Source organism: Chaetodon trifascialis, chromosome 18 (assembly GCF_039877785.1).
Source record: "Chaetodon trifascialis isolate fChaTrf1 chromosome 18, fChaTrf1.hap1, whole genome shotgun sequence".
In the NCBI taxonomy this organism is placed as follows: Eukaryota; Metazoa; Chordata; class Actinopteri; order Chaetodontiformes; family Chaetodontidae; genus Chaetodon; species Chaetodon trifascialis.
This window is the reverse complement of record NC_092073.1, coordinates 14,951,358-14,976,110: the sequence shown is the minus strand read 5'-3', so window position 1 is coordinate 14,976,110 and position 24,753 is coordinate 14,951,358. Positions and strand designations below refer to the sequence as shown.

The 24,753-nt window shown below is 43.3% G+C and overlaps 1 protein-coding gene across 2 annotated transcripts in view; it reads right to left on the bottom strand.

The window, feature by feature from the left end:
* Nucleotides 1-24,753, bottom strand: part of flt1 (fms related receptor tyrosine kinase 1) — a 33,580-nt gene that overhangs the window by 6,289 nt on the left and 2,538 nt on the right. The window contains exons 2-14 of one of the 2 annotated variants that reach the window (XM_070985703.1): nt 23,822-23,918; nt 22,903-23,108; nt 20,146-20,270; nt 15,521-15,686; nt 15,242-15,378; nt 13,723-13,894; nt 13,396-13,513; nt 12,964-13,133; nt 12,694-12,841; nt 6,414-6,537; nt 5,630-5,738; nt 3,441-3,749; nt 59-205 (exon numbers count right to left, since the gene is read on the bottom strand). In XM_070985703.1, the coding sequence (XP_070841804.1) occupies nt 59-205; nt 3,441-3,749; nt 5,630-5,738; nt 6,414-6,537; nt 12,694-12,841; nt 12,964-13,133; nt 13,396-13,513; nt 13,723-13,894; nt 15,242-15,378; nt 15,521-15,686; nt 20,146-20,270; nt 22,903-23,108; nt 23,822-23,918 (2,028 nt within the window). Of the gene's footprint in view, nt 1-58; nt 206-3,440; nt 3,750-5,629; nt 5,739-6,413; nt 6,538-8,717; nt 10,590-12,693; nt 12,842-12,963; nt 13,134-13,395; nt 13,514-13,722; nt 13,895-15,241; nt 15,379-15,520; nt 15,687-20,145; nt 20,271-22,902; nt 23,109-23,821; nt 23,919-24,753 lie in introns of those variants that run through there. The other variant, XM_070985702.1, reaches the window with a different exon arrangement.

Sequence of the window (24,753 nt, the reverse complement as noted above, 5' to 3'; positions counted from 1 at the left end):
ACTCTTAGACACCAGAATACAGCAGCAGTTTATATGTACATGTTATTTATTTACTTACCTGATCCCTGAGACAGAGCACGCTCATCCTTGTACCACGTGATGGTTGGAGGTGGGACGCCTTCAGACGGACAGCTAAGGATCACTGAGCTGCTCACGTTGACAATACAATCTGTCAAATTACTGAGCAGCACCGGAGGCTCCAAAACTGACAAGAAAAAGCACACAACAAGAACAAGAACAGTATGAGTGTCAAAGTATGAGTGTGTGTTTGTGCGAGTTCAATGATAAGTGGTTTAATGCAACTAAATACATGAGCTCAGGTACTGTACTTAGGACAAGACAAAACTTTTTTGATGGCACGCTGGGGAAATGAAGTTGTTACAGACAGCAAGAATAAAAGAGAGACATTGAAAAAGAACAAAAAATACAATAAAAAGGATACAGAATAAAAGATTATATATATACACACAAAAGAATATAAAAAAGTATATATTAAGTATAATTATGAGGTACTTGTACTTAAGTATTTTCCGTTTTCTGCCACTTTGTATTTCAAACCTGCAACATTTTAAAGAGAATGTAATTTTCACACTGCATTTATCTCACAGCTAGAGTTACTGCGTAAATGAAGAATTACCTAAAAACATCTAATCAGCTTAAAAAGATCAATACTTTTTCTCTATAGCTTCTAGAGATTATATAAACCGGTAAAACAATTTTAACTTTGACGCCTAAAAAGCCGTGCAAATAAGAGCTTTGTTGTAACAAATCGTTCAGGCTCGTTAAAATCCAGCAGACAGGCCCTCATCTAATGAAAGCATTATACTGCTACAATGCATCATGCTTTGGTATTTATCCTAGCTCTTATTTATCAGACAGAACCAGGAGTCCAACGTTCACTCTTCTTTTAGCTCCTGGAAAAACAGGATTTTTTTAAGCAGCTGAATTGTCCACTATGTTCTCTGCTTGCTGCTCACTGTCTGTTTGCCGTTTGGTGCTGAGCAGATGGTGTACAGTGGCTTTTTACAGGGTTTTTCTGTTTGTTTTTTGTTTGCTGAAAACAACTTCCTGGCACCGCCAAAAATAACAGTGATGAGAGCAATTTTAGAGTTACTGAGGAAACCAAAACAGTCAAGATGTGTGCCAGAAAACTAAATTATGTAAAAGATGCTAAAATGCTCCGCGTAGCTAAGGTTCACGGCGATAATCATCTGTGGGTTCATCTCTATGATCAACACTTTTAATATTACACACACTGCTAATATAAAAAATGGACATTATAGTTGCTTTAATGACATTTGCTGTAAGCGCTTCTACTTCAAATAAAACTTCAAATAGAGGACTTTATTGTACTTTTACTTAAGTAAAGAATTAGATTTTTTTTCCCCACCACTGGAAAAATTACCTAGAAAAACATTTGTGTTTACATTTGTCTCAGCACAGTCGCAGTTATTCATAGACTAAAACAGATTTGTGATGAAGTGAAACCAGAGCTATTTTTTCCCACTGTTTTCTGGACCAGTGCCACTCTTGGACAATAATTGTGCTCTGGTAGTGACACATTTTTCCAGAAGGGTGGCCTTGGCTTCAACCTGTGAGTCAGCTGTCATCTGGGATCTCTTGGGCCCTTTACTCACTCTGAAATACCCTGTAACACAAACCCATTTCTAAAAAGCAACAACAATGTAGTATTTCATCATGCGGACAGTTATTGGCCTACGAGTGCACACAATGACTGGAGTGCAGTTTTTTAGTTTCCTTCTCATACACTATAATTACGCTACAATACTCACACACTATAATTAGACCAGATGAGGCCTCGCTCCCCGAAACCCCATGTTTTATTTTTTAGCTCCGTTCACCCTCTTTTTCTCTCTTTCTGGCGTCCCCGCTCCTCTCTTTCTGGTCACCCTGTCTCTCTAGCAATTCCCTCATGGGGGTCCCGAGGGAGGAAGTTGACGCGTTGAGCCTTGATTGTATGGAGAACAGCAGTAAAAGACATGAAGAAAAGTCACTTAACCAAGGCGACTGATTGTTGTTTCCCCTATCTTCCTCCTGGACAACAATTGATGATTGTCCGCGGGGGCCGGGGCCTGACAGTGTCTGATTGGCTGATTGTTCCTCTGGCCCTGTGTGGGGGCCTGTAAATGTGGCATTGTGGGAAGTGCCATTGTGTGCTCTTCCTCCAGACAAGAGCTCATTCCCACGTGAAAGAGGTGCTGAGCTGGAGTGCAAGAGCAAAGGCAGGGTGGGGCCCCAGGAAGTCGAGGGACCCAATTCCCAAGCAGCCAAACTCTGTGAGAGAGTGTGGGTGTTTGTTTGTTTGTTTGTATGTATGTGCAGCGTACTGTATGTGCACAGAAAACACGGGGAGACTGAGAGTTTTAAGAAGAGAGAACGTCAATCTCAATTTGAAAGGCTACAAATTCAAGGTCCAGACAACAATTTACTTGGGGCGCTGAGACAATAAATATCCTGAATCTCGGGTATGTTTGAGGGCCCTTGTTCAGCTCTGGGGCCCTTAAATAATTCAGCTGAAGAGGATGTTTTCAGTTGTTGCACTCCATGAAGTATGGAAGCCAAAGAAAGACTAAAATGATTTGAAACTCATGAGCAACTGAATATCTAATTGTGAAATTTAATACTAATTTAAATTGCACTGAATTTAATGTGCTGAAATATTTTACTTTGAAAACCATTTATCTGAATTTATGTGGTTTGAATTCCCCTTTAAACTTAGTGGGTTTTTTTTTTTCTTTTTTAAAAGTTTCGCTAAGAAAATGTAAAAAAATTCATCCAAGTTGCCCAAATAAAATTGGTTGGATCTCAAAATTCAAGTCAAGTAAGAAAAAAGTTGCTAAAATTGTTTTTCTTCCACCTGAATTTGTAAATTTGAGTAAATTCAAATTGTGAGGAATTCAAACCATAAATTAAATAAGAGGGATGTTAAGTTTCAGCATTCAGTATTCAGTAGTGGTTAAATGTTACTTAAATATTCACTTATAAAATTCCTATGATTATGGCCCTTCTTTGCTTCCATAGTTTGTTGCCTTTCATCTTTTGTTTCATTGTTATTCATTGCGTTATCTTGCTGTTGTATTGCTTTTGTATTCATTCCTATCTTGTGTGTTTGATATTTCACATTTCATGTGCATCGAAACCTTTGCTATGAGAAGTGCTATATAAATACATTTTTGCCTACTTACTTGGCATTTTTTGACACATAATCTAAAAATAGGAACAGGAAAAAAAGCAAACATTGTGGCAGACCCCAAGCTAAAAATCATTTCATATACATGAGATGATTTCTTGATCTATCAATGTTCATTAAATGAAGTTAAATTCTTAATTTATTTTAAAGTAAGTGTCAATGCACTATATTGATTATAGGAATAAATATGTTGACCAGGACGATGAGGAGGAGATCATGTAGTACTCACTTGTGACCTCCACCTGTGTGTCCAGGTGTGTCTCCTGTCTGGTGATGAGGTGGCGGGCGGAGCATCTGTAGGCTCCAGAGTCTCCGGCTGTCAGGTTGCTGATGAGCAGGACCAGAGAGTTGGAGAACTCCCCTGATGTGAGCTGCTGACTACTCAAGGCAGGGCTACGGGAATGAGCGTCCCATGTGTCACTGACCCGGTGCCATGACAGCGCTGTGTACAGGTACTTATTGGCTATACAGGTGAGATGGAGGTCTCCACCCTCTCTAGGTTCCTCCCTCTGGCTCACACTGAAGCCACCTGGGACGTCTGAGGGAAACGGAGAAGAGACGGACAGATGATTGATGGGGAAGGAGAGGAGAGGCGAGGGAGAGGGAGCATGAACAAAATAAAAACCTCCTGTCTGATGAATGAGCCATCTCAGTTTCTCAAACACGGGAACGTGGATCCTGTCAGGTGCTTGAAACCAGGAGAGCTGATTCGACCGATCCACCATTTTTGTAACCTTTGACAATGTTGAATGGCTATTGTGGGTAAAAGCAGCTAGTGGAATACAGTGAAAAGGCTTTTTATTTACTTTAGCCATTTGAAACTTCCCGTGGAAACGGCTCGAGAGTTTCCTGATGGCAGATAGTGTTTATCTTTCCCGAACACCCCAAGGCCTCCCGAAATAAAGCGGACCTGCCAGTCCAAGGAAGTGTGCGCTGTACAGGGAAGTGAAACGATAAGAGGCCCTGGTTCCTGTTTCGCTCTTGCTCACACACTAACAGCTCAGCCTTATGCACGGACACATACACACTCATGCACACGCTCTAAAACAAATAGCCACAAAATGATCTTAACCTGTACACCTCGTAACAAATCTGACCTCACGTCACAAACAAAGCGACAGCACGTACCCAATGCAAATATGCTGGTTGTTCTGCCAATTTCCACCTACATTGATGTGTGTGCTATGTTTTAGGCAGCACGGTGTGCAAAATATCTACTTGACTTGCTCAGATACCACAAAAGAAGTTAACAATGTCCACAAAGCCTTTGCTGAGAGTCAAATCTTAACATGTGAAGTCTTCCGTTCTTCAGAAACTAAATAAGCAGCTTTGAATTGTGATATGTTGTCATACTGAAGCAGCTGCTGTCCCTTTGCTCCAGGTCCTGATCCTTTCTAGACTCCCTTTCTGGACGCGTCTCGCTCTTTCCACCGCAGTACAGTGACCGTGCTGCAGCATCTCTGACATTGAGCCTCCTGTCTCAATATTGGTGAAATGACCTGAACACAGCAGTAAGGACCTCATATACAGCCTACATTCTTCAGCAACCTGAGAACTCAATACTGCCCTTCTTGTCTTCTTACCCTCCTCTCCTGCTCCTCGTCTCCTTTTCAATGCATTATTTTACTTTTCTATTTCACTCCTCACAACACTGCAAATATACACATTTAACCCTCAGGCTCTTTTCATTTTTTAGACATTCTGGCTGCAGGACATTTTATTTTGGCTGTAATGCCTACAGCAAAAGAAAGAAAGAGTCTAATAAAGACTGTCAAAGTCTGACTGAGCAACAAATAAATGGGCATAAGGGTGTGAAAGCAAATCACAAGATGAATGACGAATGTTTGATGTCATGTTGAACAAACCAGTCAGTTTCCAGTTTCAATCTGACTTAAAAACACTCTGGGGTGGTTCTAGTGTTTGTATTGCGAGAAAATATGTTCTTATATTCAGCATGTTGCTCACAGAAAACATCTTATCAATGAGTTTCAGGCTGAAAACGATAATTAAATGCATAACTTTTCTTTGAGTAAAATGTTTAAAACACTGTCCTGACCAAAGAAAACAGAAGAATTTTGTTTTTTTTTTTAATCATTATTCTTGATAAAATATCAGTACAAATATATTTTGCCAAGGTAATAATGACAAAGCAGTCAGTGGATCAGCTGACACAGGTTTAGTTTCATGTTTATCTGAAGGGCATGAGAGAAAAAAAAAAGAAAAAGTGAGAAAAACAAGGAGATGACAGAAACTAGTTATTTAAAGAAGTTTCTGGGTAGTGAAAGGGAGGAAAGAATTGTGAGGGAACTTGAAATAGATATTTCTTTCTTATTCAAGCTTGAACAAAATTCCCAGATGTGGACAAGAACAGAAATGACTGTGAGTTGTTTAAAGATGATTCATCTTTTTTGGCATCACCTGTGACGTAGAAGTGAACGTCTAGCTGGTCTGTGCCGGCAGAGTTGGAGGCCACGCAGCGATACACTCCAGACACCGAGGCCTCCGCCACCGTCAGGACCCCCACTGTCTGTGGAGAGCACAAACATCCGCATGAACAAACCAGGCACTTAGCACACCGTGGAAAACAGGCACACACGCACGGATACTCATTCACACATGTACAGGCTCAGGCTCGTTACCTCTGCCACTGATGGCAGGAATCATATTTTCCGTTAGCCCACTGAGCAGACAATAGTGGTCTCTGAGCCAGACCTCCTGCCCACTTCCAACCCAGCGGGCAGATCAACATGCAAGCCGTCGATAAGTATTAATATAGGTGTTTGTCTGTGTGTGTGTGTGTGTGTGTGTGTGTGTGTGTGTGTGTGTGTGTGTGTGCGTGTGTGTGCGTGTGTGTGTGTGTGTGTGTGTGTGTGTGTGTGAGTCTGTGTTGGAGAAGTGAGCAAAAGAGGGGAGTATGAGCAGAGTGAGGTCTCTGATATATTTCATTTTAAGAGATGCAGCATATAATTCAACTTCAGATTGGTGCTTTTTAGCTCAATTCTCACCAAAGAATCTGTTAATAAATGCAGCTTAAATATTTACTGATAACAAACTGTAGCTATTGTAACTTTGTGTTCGTCCATCCGGATGGTTTTTCCGTTTTTAATCTCATTTTCCACAGTAAAAGGTGACAAAGAATCCTGTTACTAACACAGCGTGGCTCCTCTGTCAGTCACAGCGTGTATTTCAGCGCTTCACCTACCTTTTTCTTCCCCTGAAGCACTTCCTGTCTGTGCGTAACACTCAGGATGTGGTTGCTTGTGGACGTGGCGGGGACTCTTTCTGTCACCGGGCTCCATAGCGAGGAGGACGATGGACACACACACCTTGAAGGAGGAGGAGGAGGACAAGGGCTCAGCTGTGTTGACACAAGTCATTTTGTGCTGCCTCCAGGTGTGTCTGTGTGTGTGGGTGTTTTCCTCAGCTGTGCTCGGCAGGAGGAAGACCAGAACATCAGGGACAATGTTTGATCATCGCTGCGTGATGTTATCTTCAGCCTAATTCACATAATCATCATCACCAAACCATTTTTATCAAGAGCATCACGTCCTCTTACCCTGCCCTGCTGGCTGACAATGGTGGATCTTTGGAGTGCTATGTAATGCTGGATTGTTCATCTATGGAGGATGCAGAGGTGGTATTGTCATCCCGTGGATCAACTTCCTTCCATTCTTAACAAATCATCCCACATTTCCAGGACAAGAGTTCCTGTCCCACTCAATGACTCTCACAAGTCTAAATCCATAGATTACACGCTAGTGGAGCTGTGGGAACTGGGGCTTACGCAAGCTGCTTTGTGGTTTATTTATGTACGTCTCCTTCTGATGAAAAACTCAGAAATCATACAGGGGGGGGGGGGGGGGGCTGCAACACACAGTGCTTGATCAATTAGTTTCATAGTTGAGGGAAAAGGCGATTTAGCGGAGATGAAATTTGGATTCTATATTTCATCGACTTCCCTATGTCTCATAACAGCTCTGTATAGATGAAACTGTGTATTAAATATGATGATTAATGTGATGAAAAGGACTAAACTAAAACATTTCTATTAATAAATCTTACTCTGTTTCAAATAATTTTAAAATATCATCTTATCAACTTGTATCATTTGATAGCTACTATTTATTTTTGATTGTTTCCTCACTTGCTTTGACAATCTTGGCCAAATCATTGTCATTTCATTTAGAGCTGAAATTACAACCAATGATTACCTAATCACTTATTAATCTATCAATTATTTGTTCCAGTTTGAGATTTTTATCTTTAATTGGTCATTTAGTCAGTAAAACGGGGAAAATTAAATCTTATTCAATTAAACTAGCTGCTAATCAACAAACTAGCTAACTAGCTAGGCTAACTGCTTCAGCTCTTGTTGAAAGGATACTTTCCTGATTACCTACTTTTTTTTAAAATTAGCTCTTACTCTTTGAGATTCTTGATTAATAGTTTGACATTTTGGGAAATAAACTTATTTGGTTTCTTGTTGAGAGTTAAGTGAGAAGATATGATAGCATGTCCATACTGACTGGCTAGCAGCCAGTGAGCTAGCTTAGCCTAGCAACTCTCACAGGCAGGTAACAATGAGACACCAGGAAGCAACAGCTTCTAGCCAGCACATACCTACATTATTTTAACCTCCCGTAAAAACTACAGCTTGTCTTTCTGCATAACTTGCTTGAATTAAACACGATATAACGTGTTAATTAATTTGGAGGCACTGATAGACAGAGCCAGGGTAGCCGTTTCTCCATGATTCCCATCTTTCTGACAACAGTCTACAGTCTCTCTGTCTGTCTATCTGGCAGTAAAATTGTAGACAGATCTCATTATCAAAAGAATGTAGTTTCATTATTTCAGCATCAGTCACCATCCTCATTGTAAACCATCATTTCCACTCTGCTCATTGATCCTGTTTATGGATGCGTCACTGCCCCTCTCTCCTCCCGTCTCTGTCTGCATCCTTGTCGTTATCCTTGTCTGTCTGTCCTGAGCTCCTCCCTGAGGTTGGTTCCTCTCTGCTCCCTGATTGCTCTTCCTCTTGGCATCTTGACTGCACAAATGACCCACCCTGTGCATGACACCACAGGCCTGACACACACACACACACACACACACACACACACACACACACACACACACACACACACACACACACAGATACACACACACACACACACACACACACACACACACACACACACACACACACACACACACACACACACACACACACACACACACACAGGCACAGATCACACCAGCTGACACTCCCACGCTTCCCAGGACAAGCTTTTTTACTCAAGTTGCACTCACTCACACAAATATGATTAGTTAGATGGGTGTGTGGACATAAGCGTGGTTAGAAACAGAAAATGAACATGCATGCATACACACACACACACACACACACACACACACACACACACAAACACTCACACACACACACACACACCACATTCACACTCACACACACACACACACCACATTCACACAGTGTGTGCCTGCCAGCAGGGTGAGCGGCAGCCGCCTGGAAATATGAATGAACGGTTCATTTGTGTATCAGTGGGGGTCATCTCCTGCCTTTAGTTCCTGTCCCATTTCACTGCCTAAAATATACTTTTACCGCTGTCTCTGTCCGTTCCTGTCTCAACCCCAAAATAACCACAAAGGCGTATAAACCAATACACAAATATGAGCAAAGTTTAATGCAAAAACACAAACGACTGATATAACACTTCAATACATCTTAACAGATTCATACAAAGTTGGCAAATATTGTCATTCGTCATATGTAAGTTAGTTGTATAAAATTATTAAATATTAGATTCATATATTACTCATAGAACATCTGTATACAAGGAATGAATCACATTGGGAAACACCCGTAGAATGGGACACAGACACACACAGGCACACACACACGCACACACACACATTCCTGCACAAGTACGCACATTCTCACACATGCTTCTCTCTCTCTCTCACACACACACACACGCACGCACGCACGCACGCACGCACGCACGCACGCACGCACGCACGCACGCACGCACGCACGCACGCACGCAGAGATGGACTTTACTAAAACGCTTATGGCACTCATTCTCTTAAAATGGCTTGTAGTATCACACATACGTTTAGATTTTAAGCAACTTTCAATACAAAGACAGGAAGGCTGTTATACTGACATCATTTGACAAAGACATTTTTGACATGGGACGACAGTGGGACGACACAGGATGACATAGCATGACAGAGGGCAGTCATAGTCTCTGGTCTGTGGAGACTTCCTACATGGTAGGTGTCTGCTGACCATCAGTCTTTCAATAGAGAACTGTAGGCATCCCATAGTGAACAACACAAAGCTTGTCCTCTCTCCTGTTTTGCCTGTCCAAGGTGAGCACATTTGACCTTCTACCAGTGGCTAAAAATCGGAACAGAAACTCACAGCTTTTGTGGATGTCAGAATCAGATTAGGGCTTGGGACAGGCACGGTTCATGCCCCCATTATAGTACCACTCTAGGACACAAAAAACAAGCAAAGCAGCTCCAGAAATGTGGCTGGTGGATGGATGGAATTGCACTTCTTCTGGCTCAAAATGTCTGTGAAATGTAAAAAAGCATCAAACTACAGGATGGCTGGGTGCATGGGGAGGACTGAAATTGGGGAAATGAAGGAAATAAATAAATAATCAGTAAAGCAGGTGTCCTTATATCCTTAACCATGTGGCTTATTTTCCTCCTTGTTTCCTGTGTCTCCTGGTCTTCACTGCTCAGCAGTGTTGCAAGTCACTTTCCTCACTTTCCACTTCAGTTTAGCAAGCGCAGGATCATCACATGGGATCACTGGTAATGTCACTGAGGGTTCTGGCTGCTGTGGAGAAGCACTGATGAGTGTGTGGAGGTGGTGGTGGAGGGGGAGGGCTCCAAGACAGGAGGCGATGGGGAGTTGTTCTTCTGTGGAGGTGGAGGATGCTGGGTTGGGGTGGAGGGCAGAGCTGGTGAGGGAAGGGGTTGGAGAGGTATGTGTGGGGGGCAGTAGAGTTGGGGGAAGGGGTGTGGGGGGGCTCTCAAGAATAGATCAAGCTCTTGAGGAAGCGGACTGTGCCACGTTTGAAGACGAAGGGACAATCACGCTGCTGGGAAGCGTCTCGCGTCGGAGAGGAAGCCAAACAACGAGAGGAAAAGCGCTCTGATTTTCGCACAGGAAGCCCAGTGCGCCTCCTGCCCAGGCCAGATAAGAGCGCTGCGGTTCCCAGGGCCAGACCCAGGAGTGGGCCCAGGACCCAGGCGCGAGGCCCCCCATCAGCCTGGCCCAACCTGGTCCACTGTCCCTGGGCCTCCTCCAGCGCGGCGTCAGGCTCGTGGTGCAGCCGGGCTGCAAAGAACAAGGGCCTAGTGAGGATCCAGCCAAAAACTGGTCTAAAAACACACTCAGTACAGACACTGAAGCAGAACCAGAACCAGAACAGAGCTTTACAAAGGACCACTGAGGAGGCCAAATGTAATCTGCTGAAAAACTACTGTGCAATTATACTTCCTTACTGTTAGAATTAGAATAATATATAATTATGATTCCTTTATCGTAAAAAGCTGCAGCTTCATTGTACACCGTTTCAGTCTGCGGGAATCTTTGCGCTGTTTTGAATCACTTTGCTCAGTGTACTGAAGAACTACTTTTTGGCTGCATGTTTGTTTCCTTTTATGCAAAATTCTTCATGCAATTACAAAAAGAGTGAAAGCGCTGAGATAATTTGACAACATTTTGAAAATTTTAAAGTTGAAGTACAGCCCGCTCAGAATCCGATTTAAGTCTGAATGTCAAGCACCGATTTACTAAATTGGTTATAAAAGTAGTTTTTTTTTTTTTTCTTCCAGGTGCAGATTGCATGTGACTCTCATCATGATCAAAACAATCATACATACTGGTACAACAGAGGCAAAGCTTCAAATCTGAATATATTGTCAGAGGCGGACATTTCTGCAAGACAAATAGCTTACATCACTCTACCTAGAGTCAGTCTAACAGTAAATATCAGATACTTAAGCATCACCAGCTGTCTTAAAACATGTAGATTATATAGATTACATTTGGCAGAGACGGATGGACAGAACCACACTGGAGGCACCTCGGCATGGCGCCATGCGAGAGTGCCGGGGTGAAGGGTCAAGTACACAGATGATGTCAGTGTGTCTCAGAGGGAGAATAGAGTATGGGCGGCTGCTGTGGTGCTCTCAGGTAATACTTAACCTTTCTGACTCGGTCATAAGCAACACAATAAGTGTCTGACCTCCAGGAATAACTCAATCAATGTTTCTGCCAAGTGCCTGCTTGAGTACGCGTGTGTGGGACTGAAGGTGCGCTAGTTGGCTAAATGACGGCCCCTCTGCAGCGCTGGGTTGGGCCATTTCTCATGAGAACTTTATATATAGTGTGTGTGTGTCAGATATAAGAAAAAGCATCACAGGATGCTGTGTGCAATCACAATAATAAACAGGCCTCTCACCCTGCGTCCTGCACAGGAAATTCATTAAATCATAGCGTTTGATTTGGAAACCAACAAATCGTGACTGAGAGCACGGAACTGGCTTCTATTGAAGTGTGTTTTTTTTCTCTGTCCTTTCAAGTCCGAGATACACTGTGTACTGTGTCTGTGAATGTACCAGGCGCGCACACACACACACACACACACACACACACACGCACACACACACACACACACACACACACAGGCTATGCATTTGTATGCACTTAACCAAACATGGAAAAGGACACATGGACAGTAAAAGAACAAACATATGGGGAAAGAGTTGCACAAGCAAGGAAACATATGAACACATACATGATGAAACACACACATATGTGGGCGCATACACACACACACACATTTTCACACATTCCTGCACATGAAAGGCCCCCAAAGGCATCTGTTCTGGTTACAAGGAGGAAATGCTGTCTGGACACATGCTGAAATAGACAAAACATGTCTCATTTTTCAAAATCACACACACACACACACACACACACACACACACACACACACACACACACACACACACACACACACACACACACCTCGAAATAACTGGAAACAAACAAGGACATATTTTTTTGTACTGTATGCCTTTGTAACATTATAGCATTGATATTTTTAACCTTTGCAGCTGAAATATGCACAAAATACACGGTTTGAATTTGATTTTGATTGAAGAGGATTTTTTTTTGCCGTTTTTGCATAATGCAGTGTCATTTGCTTTAACATACTGAGTAGATTATTATTTTTTATTTGTCAAGCCAATAACAAATGAGACAGAGAGCTCAGTATTGCTGTGTATTCATCTTTATATTTATCTATATTTTGCCTGGTTTAAGTTTCTGTTTCTATCCAAGATGTGCAGCATTTTCAAATGTTTACTGCTCATTTTGAAGGCAGAATTTGTATTTTCATGCTGCACTGCATATAGTCTTTTGGGCTACTCACAGGCCTTTGGACGGGCAGGGGTACCAGAGCCACTGGATGTGAGGAGGGGGGACCCCGTGGGATGTGCAGTGGAGGGCTTGTCTGCTCCCCCTTGGCACTGAGCCCGGGTCCTGCAATGACACCGCTTTCTCCCCTATCTGAGGACTCACTGTCAGACGAGAAACCCACACAAACGCACACAGACACAAGAGCAAAGTTTAGTTGCTGAGTGGAGTCGAGCACAAAGCTAAAGGTGGTTGGTGGGTGGAGAAATTAACAAGGGTTCCTCACCATTTACCACAAGTGTAAGCGTGAGATTCTGGTAGAGGTCATGTTCCTGGATTTGTACCAGGACAGTGTACTTCCCAGCATCCTCTTCTGCTACATCCCGGATCACGAGGGAATTCCCGTCCATGTGGTATCTGGAGCACTGCTCTGCTGCCACCATGCCATCCTTCCACCTGTCAGGAAAAAAAAGACCTCTGAGCAAAGTCTTGGCAAGGAGCCCAAATAACTTCTAGACCATTTCCCGCCTTAAACTAAAGCTTTAAGGTGGAAAATGATTTGGAATTCTAAAATTGAAAAGCTCCAAGGTCTTTCCAAGGAAATGGTCCTGAGAAAGTTTTACAGATTGAGTTTTATTTAGACGTTAAGACAGGATCGAACAAGAGGGGATGAACAAGACTGCTAGCTGTGATTTCAGGCATCAATGTGAGCTCTTACCAGATGACTTCAGGGGCAGGGAACGCTCGAAGTTTGGGAGAGATTCGGTAAGATTTCTGTCCTGCCTGCACCTCCATCACAGACCCATGTCTGGGCTTCAGGCGAATAAATGGACGCTCTGAAATGCACATGCACATTTTTGTGTAAGATTAAGAAAGCAAACAGTTTTGTTTCTGTTGTGATATCAGCAGTGATTCAGTCTATGAAAAAAAGATGATGACAAAGAAAGCATCATCACAAAATGTGAAATTATGAATGAGTAATCTGTCCAAATGCCTGCGGTTGATGAATGTAAACGTCAAAGGAGTCTCAGAGGAATACACTCACCGTAGACCGTAACCGTGACTTTCTGCTGTTTGGTATTTTCACCGCTGGTGACGCGGCATGTGTAGAGGCCTCGGTCTGAATGCTGGAGCTTCGGGATGGTCAAAATACTGTAGAACAACATGTGCGTTCGGTGTTTCAGGAGCCTCTTGGAAGTGTAGCCGGTGTTGTTATTCTGAGGGTGGACAGAGAGGAAGAGCTGATACTCTCTTAAACCCACAGCACAGCAGAGAACCTCTGCTACTTTGCCATGGGTTTAAAAGTTGTAATTAAATGCTTTACTAATGGTTAATAAGTGATTTATTAATTCTTTATAGATCAGTAATAGACCACCAATAAGGACACTTTTGGACAGAAAAATCCCTTTGGCTGGTGCACATTTACATCCACCTTACATGAACTCTTTAGTTCAAGGCTTCCCAATGACCTTGTGGTCTTTGTTGCATGTAATCCACTCACCCTATCCCCACATTTCCTGTCTGTTTGGACGGTCAAACAGTTAAAAAAAAAAAAAAAAATGCAATAATGATAATATTAATAAGATGAATAAATGAGGAAAAAAGGTCTTCAGAGCATCTGAACCAGAATCCATTCATTTACAACTTCACGCTCGTGTTACATTAATATCAGACGGTGAGAAAGCCACAGGCCTGTGTTAATGATTTACTTGATGGTCGTTAAAGAGTAGGTAAGTTACTCATAAAGGCTCCTTTTATTGCAATGATCCATCACAGGGCTGCCCAAAGTTGGTCAAGGTTTGAATTGCCCACCAGATGTTTCAAGCAGAAAACAAATTAATTTATAAGAATATGATATAAATCACTTATTAAATGTAGGATCTCTAACTTAACTTGATTATTTTTCAGAATCTGAGCCGGTGGTCAGAGTAAAACTTTGTGCAGGAAGTCAGTCAATTAAGGGAACTTGGGCTCCGGGTACCATTTTTCATCTTAACAATACAATAAGTATTTGCTTTTGGCCCGCGGCCCACCATTAAGTTTCAGTTTCGGCCCTCAGAGGGAGAGAAATTAGCCCCCTGATCTATCAAGTCCTGATGTGTAAAATGGACAAGATGCTCTGTCAAACTGTGATACGTCCTGCAGTCCAGCAAATCTAAAAACCGAAGACTTGTCTTTACAAATGCCTTCTCACTAATCTTTATCACTTTAGGTGATTCATAAAGCAATTATAAAGACACAGTCACAGCTAATTATCCCTAACAATGTACAGTGTTGATACTTCACTGCAGTTGGGATCTCATCCATTGAAACTGAAAAAAGTTGTCAGCAATGAAAAATTGAAGTAACCCTGAGCACATTTTAAAAGGAGTGACCTTTTATTTCTGCACAAATAACGTTTACCAGTCTGTCAGGTTGATCACACTCACGGACGAGTTATGCTGTTGTCTGAGGGAAACAGGATAATCCACTCCTGCTCAGTCTCTGTCAAAGGTCATTTGCCATCTAAACCTGTGCTTCTGTGCTTCATACAAAGTCTCCACAGACTTAAATGCAGGTCTGACCTTTCCGGGGTAGTCCCAGGTGATGTTGACTCTGGTGTTCAGCTCTCCAGTAGCAGTGCAGTTCAAGACCAGCCTCTCTCCCTTCAGGGCCTGCACAGGTCCACTGCTGTTCAGATACACCTCCATGATGTTACTCACTGGGACAGAAAGAAAAAAAATAGGATGTTCTGCATACATATCCAGCGTGGACAGGGGGTTTTGCATAGAAACCGCTGAGACACATCCCTTTCCACATGTGATTTGCTTTGTATCTAACGTGAACATTCATTCACTACTGACCTGGTCTGTGTATAAAGTATATGCGTGACTTGTGCGTGACGCCATCAGTGACTGTCTGGCAGTAGAAGAGGCCAATGTAATAGAAGGTGGGAGTTCGGATGGTGAAGCCTTGCTTGCTGTTCCAAATAATGTTCCTCTGGTCTGGACTCAGGCTGTGGCTGGGGAACTGTGGGAGAGGGGAGGAGAAGACAACACCCATCAAATGTTTCACCAAACCCACAAAGAACAGCTGCAATGACACACTTTTACCACTCAGAGCATAACGGAAATCCCACGCATTTATGCAGAGATTAGGGAACAGCAGAGTTACAGCTACAGGGATCCATCGCAGTGACTCATGTTGGTGCTTGAGCCATAGAAAAAGTGCAAATAAGGAACATGGTCACAAGATGCATTCACTGTATGTCTATAAAAGTCCAGCAATTTAAATCAAATCGCAAGTAAATTATTCAGTCAACCCGCGTCTGCTGATAAAAATCACGTGAAATGACTGAATGCTCCAAAATAGCTACTAAAGGGATGTTTGAAACTCAAAGCTCAAGTGATTTGAAACAAGGCTACATCAAGTTTGAGGTCTTGTAACAGCAAATCTCAAGTCCAAGTCAAGACACACATCTGTATAAAAACTGCAAGTCAATGAAAGTCTTTCGGACTTCTGAATTTTGAGAATTTAACATAACACCTTATTTAAAGTTTTTCCTCTGAATGCGGCATTTTGAGGTTTTTTCTGACTCTGGGAGTGCAACAAAGGCCTCCAAAGCTCTCGGACGTTTCACTCTCATTTCAGCTAAAAAGGTTGTGAATCAGTGATAATCAGTCAATGATAATAAAATAATAAACTTTATTTTTATAGCACCTTTCATACAAGAATTGCAGCTCGGCACGTTGGCTCTGCATGACGAAGACTCGTCTATGTCAGTTAGCCAGTTAGCTAGCTCAATTTCAAAAGCCATGTTACTTCACATTATGAGCTGCAACGCTTTCTATTTTGAAATACATTTTCTCTTAATCAATGTATAATGAGTAGAGTTGAGAGAAGCAAATAATTATCCACAACAACCCAGCTGACATTCCAAATGTTTAATCTTAAAGCTCAACGCCAAGATTTTACCACGTCAAAACTTTAAGACTTTACTTTTGTAACTTTTAAATCTCAAGTCTTCAGGGAGTCGTGTCTCACAGCAGTCCAGGTCGAGTCTCAAAACCCCATTGTTGGGAGTTTTATCAGTCTAAATCAAGCTCAAGTCTCAAGCCAGCAGCTCTGATTAAATCTGCATTGAGTTCGTCCCGTTCACTTCTCCTGTAATTGACCTTTTCCTTTCGTGCAGCAGACATTTTAAGCTGTCACAGTGGGAAAAGCTCAAGTGATGCTGATAACATTAATGATGGCTGAGTGTCGCAGTGAGGCACCGTGCACAGTTTTATTGTTTACACCTTTTTCATTTTATTATATTTCATTACAACTCAAGCGCATGTTTTTCTAGACTTGGGTCAAATTTTTGTGCAGGTTTGAGTTCAAATCCAGCTCTTCCATCGTCTTTATTTGGGTTTTAGTTTTAAATGGACTGATTTACCTCAGGCTGAGGGAAGATCTCTTGGAATCTATTCAATTTTTGGCCATAAAAACCTCTATAACACGCCGATCATACACTACCACTTGTCAAAAGCGGCCTCAGATGATGCTGCATGTATTCCCACAGTGCTGCTTTTCTTAATCCTTGGCTGCCTTGACATGGACACTTGTGTAACAGTGCAACCTTGTTGTTTTCTTGGAGGCAGCCTCAAGGAAATGTTTACTAGAGTTTCTGTGACACAGTGGAAGCCTCCCACCCACTCTCAAGGGAACAGGTGGACCCCCCCCCCCCCCCCATCACCACCAGCATCACACACACACACACACACACACACACACTTCCCCCCACTCCTGCACCCCCAGTGAGAACTGGCTGACATTCCCCCTCCCAGAGTGAGGTGACCCTCTCAGACGCCACTGAGCTGCTCCTGCTCCCCTCTCAGTCCTGACGCCCCGTCAGAGCGCACTTATTGCCCTCTCTGCCCCCATCCTCCAAACCTACATGGAGAGTATGCAAAGGTGGAGGCAGAGGTGGAGGTGGAGAGGCAGAGGGAGGAGCGAAGGAGTCAGAGGAGTCAGGATATGAGAAACGTGACTGCAGTCCATCTCCTCGCATCCTGTTACTACAGGATATAGACATTTTGACCGGAGCCCCATGTCGACCCCGTCATCCCGGCCCTCCTGGTCACTTTCACAGCAAGAGCGAGAGAGCAGAGCCTCCTGGGTATTGTTCCCAGTGACAAGGGTCATATTAGAGATCCAGGCGAAGTGCAAAATCCTTCCAGGAAAAAAACACTCCAGAGGCTGTGACAGTGATTGGATTCCTGGTTCGGACCGGCCACGAGGAGGGAGTGGGAGATGAAGGAAGAGGAGGAGAGCTATTTTTAGAATAATTACCCAAGTGGCTCCAGGCGTTTGTGAGGAGATGGAAGCAGGACAAAAACACGTGTCTTTGTGTGTTGATATCTAACTATGACTGTTTTAGAATCAGATTCATAGTTTGGAGAACTTGCAGGATGTCACGCAGGGTCCAGTTTCCTAATGATGTTTTGCACTTCCAGGATCTCAAATCCCAAGAATTTCAAGTTCCTAGACATTCGCTGTTGTTGCTGCTTTCCTCTTGTTTTTTAGCCAATGTTGGTTTGTCAGTCAAGACTGAAATATCTCAACGACAGTGACATACACTGACATGAAATTTTCATCAGACCTTCATGATCCCCAGATGATGAATCCATCTGACTTTGATCATCCCCTGACTTTCACTCTAGCGCCACCACGAGGTTCACTTTTGGGGCTTTGAGTGAAACGTCTATAGGAGACAACTACAGGATGGATTGTCTTGAAACATGTTTTAGACATTCATGTTTCCTTCAGGATGAACTTTAATACTTTAAGTGACCCTTAGAATTGAACTCTAGCGCCATCACCAGGTTATCATTAAATACCTGCAAAACTAATTGCATTTTCATTAGTACTTATGTTTAGTGCTAATTGGCAAGTCTTTGCATGCTATCACAGTAAAGTGGTGAACATAGCAAACATTATACAACTCTGATTCCCACAAAGTTGGGATGTTGTCTAAAAAGTCTTCCTGAGTCCACGCAGTAACATCCTTAAAAGAATCATGTGCTCACAAAGTGGTGAACCTCACTCCATCCTTGCTTGTGAACGACTGAGCCTTTCCAGGATGCCCCTTTCACACCCAATCATGATACTACCTCCTGTTTCCAATGAACCTGTTTACCTGTGAAATGATCCAAACAGGTGTTTTTGGAGCATTCCACATCTTTCCCAGTCTTTAGTTGCTCCTGTCCCAACTTGTTTGAAACGTCTTGTTACCCTCAAATTCAGAATACACATATATTTACAAAAGTCACTGAAGTTGATCAGGTAAAACATTTAATATATTGTCTTTGTGCTGTTTTCAATTTAGCATGAGTCTGAGTCAGCATGCTAGCATTGCAAATGCAAGTAGATAAGCATGCTGATGTTAGCATTTTGCTCAATGCATTGCTGCAGTCTGTGCTGTAGGATGGGAACTGTAGGGCTGAGTATTTTTGCAGTTTGAACCATACCAGAGGGTAAAAGTTAATGCTACCTTTATGGAAGTGCAATACAAGTGTCCCTTTCACACACTTTCATTCTGGCATTCTGGTTTGTGCTGATATACATAGAAAAACAGTCCAGTCCAGAGCCTCTGTAAGTTTTACAACTCTATTGTAGTTACACCACAATAAGCTTCCTACGGTGACGCACAAGCCATCATATTAATGATCAGTGTTCGTGATTAAAGAGAATGGACTGTACTTTGATCTGTCGGAGCCGACAGTAGCTACCTCTGCTTCCTCCGCCAGGCAAACCAGCTGTTTAAAGCATCAGTTGGGGGAAGTTGGCAGCCAGGATTCCTACTACAAGAGTCGGACGGTGAAATGTGGGAAGTGGTGCTGGCTGGGCGCCAAAGGGGCACTTCAGACCCCATGTCCTGTCTCCAGAGGTAGAAACAGTGCCAACAGGACACTGAGGGCGCCCTCGATTGGAAAAAGTCATCAAAGAGAGGGGCATCTATGATTTTATATCAGATTTAAGCTGACAGACGCAGTTTTGTTTTATTCACATGCAAATAGCACCTGTACAGCGACATGCACTCAAAACCCGACACACACGCAAACAGCAAGAGCTCTAAATGTCCCTCTTTGCACTTAGTAACACTGTCCTCACTCAGCACTCAAGCACTAACACTCACAAACATATCCGCACACACTTTCACACATATCCGCAGACAGACACAAACAAACGGACACACACGCCGCAGCGCAATGGCTGCCAAGATAAGAACAATGTGGCGAATGATCTGGAGAGGGAGAAACAACTGGATGGTGCATTGTGTGCATATGTGAGCCCTGATGGAAAAGTGATGATGTGCAGAGAATGTGAGTGGCGTGATTGGGCAGAGGAGGACAAAGGGTGACGTGTAGATACACTTAACGATCCCTGCGCCCGAACATGAATTACAACACATCCAAATCCTTTCAGTCATATTTCCGGCACTGACCTTGACCAGTGTGGTGGTGACATTAGGGTGGGTGACCCGGCAGGGGATGACCAGCGGCTGCTTCTCCTTCATGTACAACACTTCTGGGCTCATCCCCGGATGTTCCACAAATGGCTGCTGGCTGTCTGAAACCCAAACACTGCGGTCAGGGACACATATGGTACAGATAGTAAGCATGTCAAATAAATGTATGAACAAAGACTCTTTTGTTTCTTACACACCAGTATAGCGTAGAGTATGCAACCTTGTGGACAGTTTAAATGGGAGGTTCACATGTTCTCACTTACCTGTAATGGGACTTATGCACTACTTGTGATTGTCTGCGTTTGAGATATTTGTAGTATATTATACTTAAGGCCTGCAACTAGCAATGATCAAACACTGAAGATTATTTGCTTGATTAATCAATGCTTCTTTTCTGCTATGTAATGTCAAAAAAATAGTTAAAAACGCCTACAGCTTCATTAAGCTGACATCTTTAAATATGGTGTTTTGTACAACCAACATTTTGAAACCCAAACATATTAAATTTGATTAATTCTCAAAACTTATGCAAATGAACTTCTTGACTTATTGATTAATCAACTTCTCTTCAATTTTTGATATTTCTGCCTCCATACCAGGAGGTGAATGAAGCTATGTCTGTGGCATTCACAGCATTGAATACAGACATTTTAAAAATTCAACAAGGACATCTCTCTCCTCAAACCATGTCCCAGTTAGTGAGGATAACCCACACATGTGTTCAAAGAAAATATTTCTTAATTTACACAAGGATACAGTTTCAGGAAAGAGACTCTGCTGCTGTATTTTCTTAATGCTGTGAGAAACAAAAGTCCATTTACGTCCAATGAATTGGGGTGGAAGGAGAATTCTCAGACCCAAATATCTCCAAACATAGACGACTAAAATCAATACCTTATAGAGCAATGTGCTTTAATATCTTATCTTTGATAGATTTTTGGTAGTTCATGTGTCTTGAGTACTGTTTGCAGGCATTCCTTTCAGGTCCAATAACCTTCACTAATAAGGTAGGACAGCTATCAGTGTTTGTAGCCTGAAAAGCAAAACCCAGGGCAAAAAAGTGCCCATGAATTCGCCATTCTCTATGTTGAGCACATGGTAATAACAGAGGGCGACTCAGATGAGTGTATCAACAATTTCATCAACTCAACTTCTCTTATCAGCACAGTGACGGACAGACAGTAAGAAGGTAACGTTCTGACAGACTGAATCAAACTGAAACCATGAAAAGGTAAGGGGAGAAAAATAAGATTTTAAAACAAAGAGAGCAAGTTCTCCCATCCCCAGTTGTAATCACCCCCTTGACTGAGTGAAAAAAAAAATCTGTTTTTTAATCATTTTCCACGAACAGACCCTTTAATTTCATGCACAAACAGAAAGGAAAGCAAACAATCACCTGCCTATATGCGCAAACACACAAACAAACACACACACACTTCCAAGTATCAATCTCAGCAACAAACAAAAACAAACAGACACACACTCCTAAACATACACTGCCCTCCACACCCATTCATTGAATATCCATCCAGCAAACGGCTGCCTGTAGTCAACAATAAACACACAGATTGTTTAGAAGTAATCAAACGGCCTCTCTGCGCCTTCTCCTCCCAGCTCGACTACTGTAATAGTCCAGTGCCATTGAAAAGTGTGGGTGTTGCTCACTGTATTGTTTGTTACAGTAGGGTGTTATTCAAGGAAAGCAAATCTCTGAACATTTGAACAAAAGTACCCCAAGGACTAGCGGACTGAGGGCTTCCTTCTCTTGCTTTGATTCCTAATAGAGGACTCAGGGAGGGAGGCAGCGTCTGAGCAGAGCCGGAGGCCAAGTCTGACGCTTAATGGACATGGTGACCTGAGCGATTGATGGCCCCCGAGGGTCCTGTTGGCCAAACAGTAGCGTGCCCTGTGACCTTGGCCTCCAGCCCAGCTCCGTGCCCGGTGCAGCCCAGCCCGATCAGCGTCACCCTCCAGGACAGGGAGGAGCCGGCTGGGCAGACATCATGCCTCCTCTGCCCCTGGACACCACTGAGCCACTGGCCTTCATCTTATCCTTCTCTGCACCTTCCACACACACACACACACGCACGCACACACACACACATACACACGCACGCACGCACGCACGCACGCATGCACGCACACACACACACACACACACACACACACACACACACCTCCCCACCGCCACCTTGTAGAGACACAGCGACATCCCCTCCCAGCACAACCCCTTCAAGCCCTTCCCCTCCTCCCCCAAGCACAGGATGCTTCAAGCAAGGCTGAGCAGAGCAGATAAGGCTGATGCCCTGGGAAACTCTGCCCAGGCCTGAGCCTTTCAGCAGCTGGGCTATTCCTGGCCTCGAGGTAGCACGTAAACGAAAGTAAAAAGGGATTTATATATAGACAACAGGGAGGTAGGCCCGGGCTGAGAAAAGAGAGGCAAGGGAGAAGGGGGTTGGGGGGGGGGGGGGTGAAGGGTGAAACTGTGCCAGAGTCATCTCGAAGGATGTGTTGCTGGGACAAACAGTGTTTAGATATAATTGGCTCTCTGGCATTGGTCTGTATTTAGCACCAACCACATCCTGTTTAACCTGGGGATACAAACAATAAGCATGAAGGGGTGAGGGAGTGTGGGCCGTCTCGATGACTGCGACAGAGAGCACAGCTTGAAAGGAAGACTGAACAGAAAAGAAGCGTGAGTCTTGTCCCCAACCTCGGGCTGCAGTGTCTTACCTGTGACATATACATAGATGGAGGTCTGCTTTTGGGTTCGGAGCCGGTATCTGCAGCGGAACGTGCCGGTGTGCTGGGCCTGGCTGCGGCTCACCGTCACGAGGCTGCAGTACTGCTGCCTCGTCTTCCCACAGCGAGACTCCACCACTCGCACCTGATCTCTGGCCAAACCTGACGGGAACGCCCATGACAGCTCCCAGCGACCCCTGGCCGACAGGGGTTGAAAGTTTGCTTAGAAAACACTTGGCAGTCATCTAATGTGCAGGATAATAGATCATTATGCAATGATCGTTTTACCATATTGAGTCAGGGGGATGGAGGAATTACACACCTTCAGTGTTCCAGGAATTTACATTTCACTGAGTGGTCCAATGGAAAGGCTATTCTTAAACTTGGATTACTCAAGTTTTGATTTCCTCTTTTTTTGTTGAGGGTGGGAAATGAGAATCAAACTCTAGAGAGCAAAAAATAAAACAAATATGCATCGAACACAGCTTGTCTCAGTTTGTTAAAACTGGGACGGCGCTGTTGAAATTTGTAAAATTACATTTCTCTGCACAAAGTATGATAGACAGTAACAGATTTTTGGCAATAAAGTAGTAAATTGTGGAAGAAATGTTTCTGATGGAAAAGCTGTGACTGATATGAAAGTACCTTCAGGTGAGGTCTTTCTTATGAAAAATACCAACTGCACCGAATATCATTGTTAAACAAAGAGAAATGAAAAAAGTCTGCCTTATCTTGTCTTGCTTGTGTCATTTTCTGTCAATATTCAGATATTAAAACCTAAAGATTGTTGTGTTTGCTTTGATTTACAGGTATCAGTCATGATGATTGTCACTTCCTTGTCCCACCCCAGCTCCAACCTCATGGTCCAAACTCGGGTTCTCTGGCCTGGATCCATCTAGCTGAAACTCACCTGCAGCTCAGCAGTAGTGTCTCGTTAGCCTCCAGGACCAGATGCCGGGTTTTCACATCCAGAATAGGTACGCTGTACTTCCCCTTTTGATCTTTATCTGCAGGGGTCAGGAGAGAGGATGTGAATGCAGAGAACATATAGTGGCAGCAACATCCCAAAAGTCCATCACTGATGAAGTGCGTTAAACTGTAGTATGAGTTGTCTAATTGTAACTATAAGGTGCTAAGGCTTTATTTATTGACATGTAGACCTGGGGTCAGAGGTCAAGGTCAGCTTGTAAGACTTCAGTGTGCATTTTTAGGGACTTTACGGACATCTGGATTAGATGTTTACTCTAAAAGGGGGCTTGAGTCCTGGGACTCTGTTGTTAATGTTAAAGTAGTAATAAAATAGAGGATATGCCTTTTCAGTTATATTCATCTCTAATCTTGTGAATAGGGGTCGCCATTGTGTCGACCCAGATCTACACGAGCCTGCCTTCAGAGGAAATCCTGGAAGGTAAAACACTTAGAAGAAATAAATATTTTGGACAGTTCCTGTGAGCTCTGTCCATTACAAACCGGACTAAACCGGTCTCTTGACTCTCTGATTACAGAACCGATCTTGGGTCCCAGAGCCACAGCACGTCCTCCATCCAGGCCACAGTATCTGTGACCCTCCACACATCTCCCCGCTCAGGCCACTTGACAACTTATGTGGAAATGCGTAAGCAGTGTCCCTCTTGTTTATCAAAGAAAGGCATTTCTCCACTCCATCACTGGAGGTTTATTAATGAGAGATAAAGACGACTGTCTGTCCGCCCTTCCTTCCTCTCAACAACAGCGGAAACATCATTCAGGGAAGTCCGTCCTTCACTGTGACTGCTCCTTACAGAGTGTACCACTCACGGCTCACAGCACTCTCAAGATCACTGCTGTCTTACTGCTCTGCAA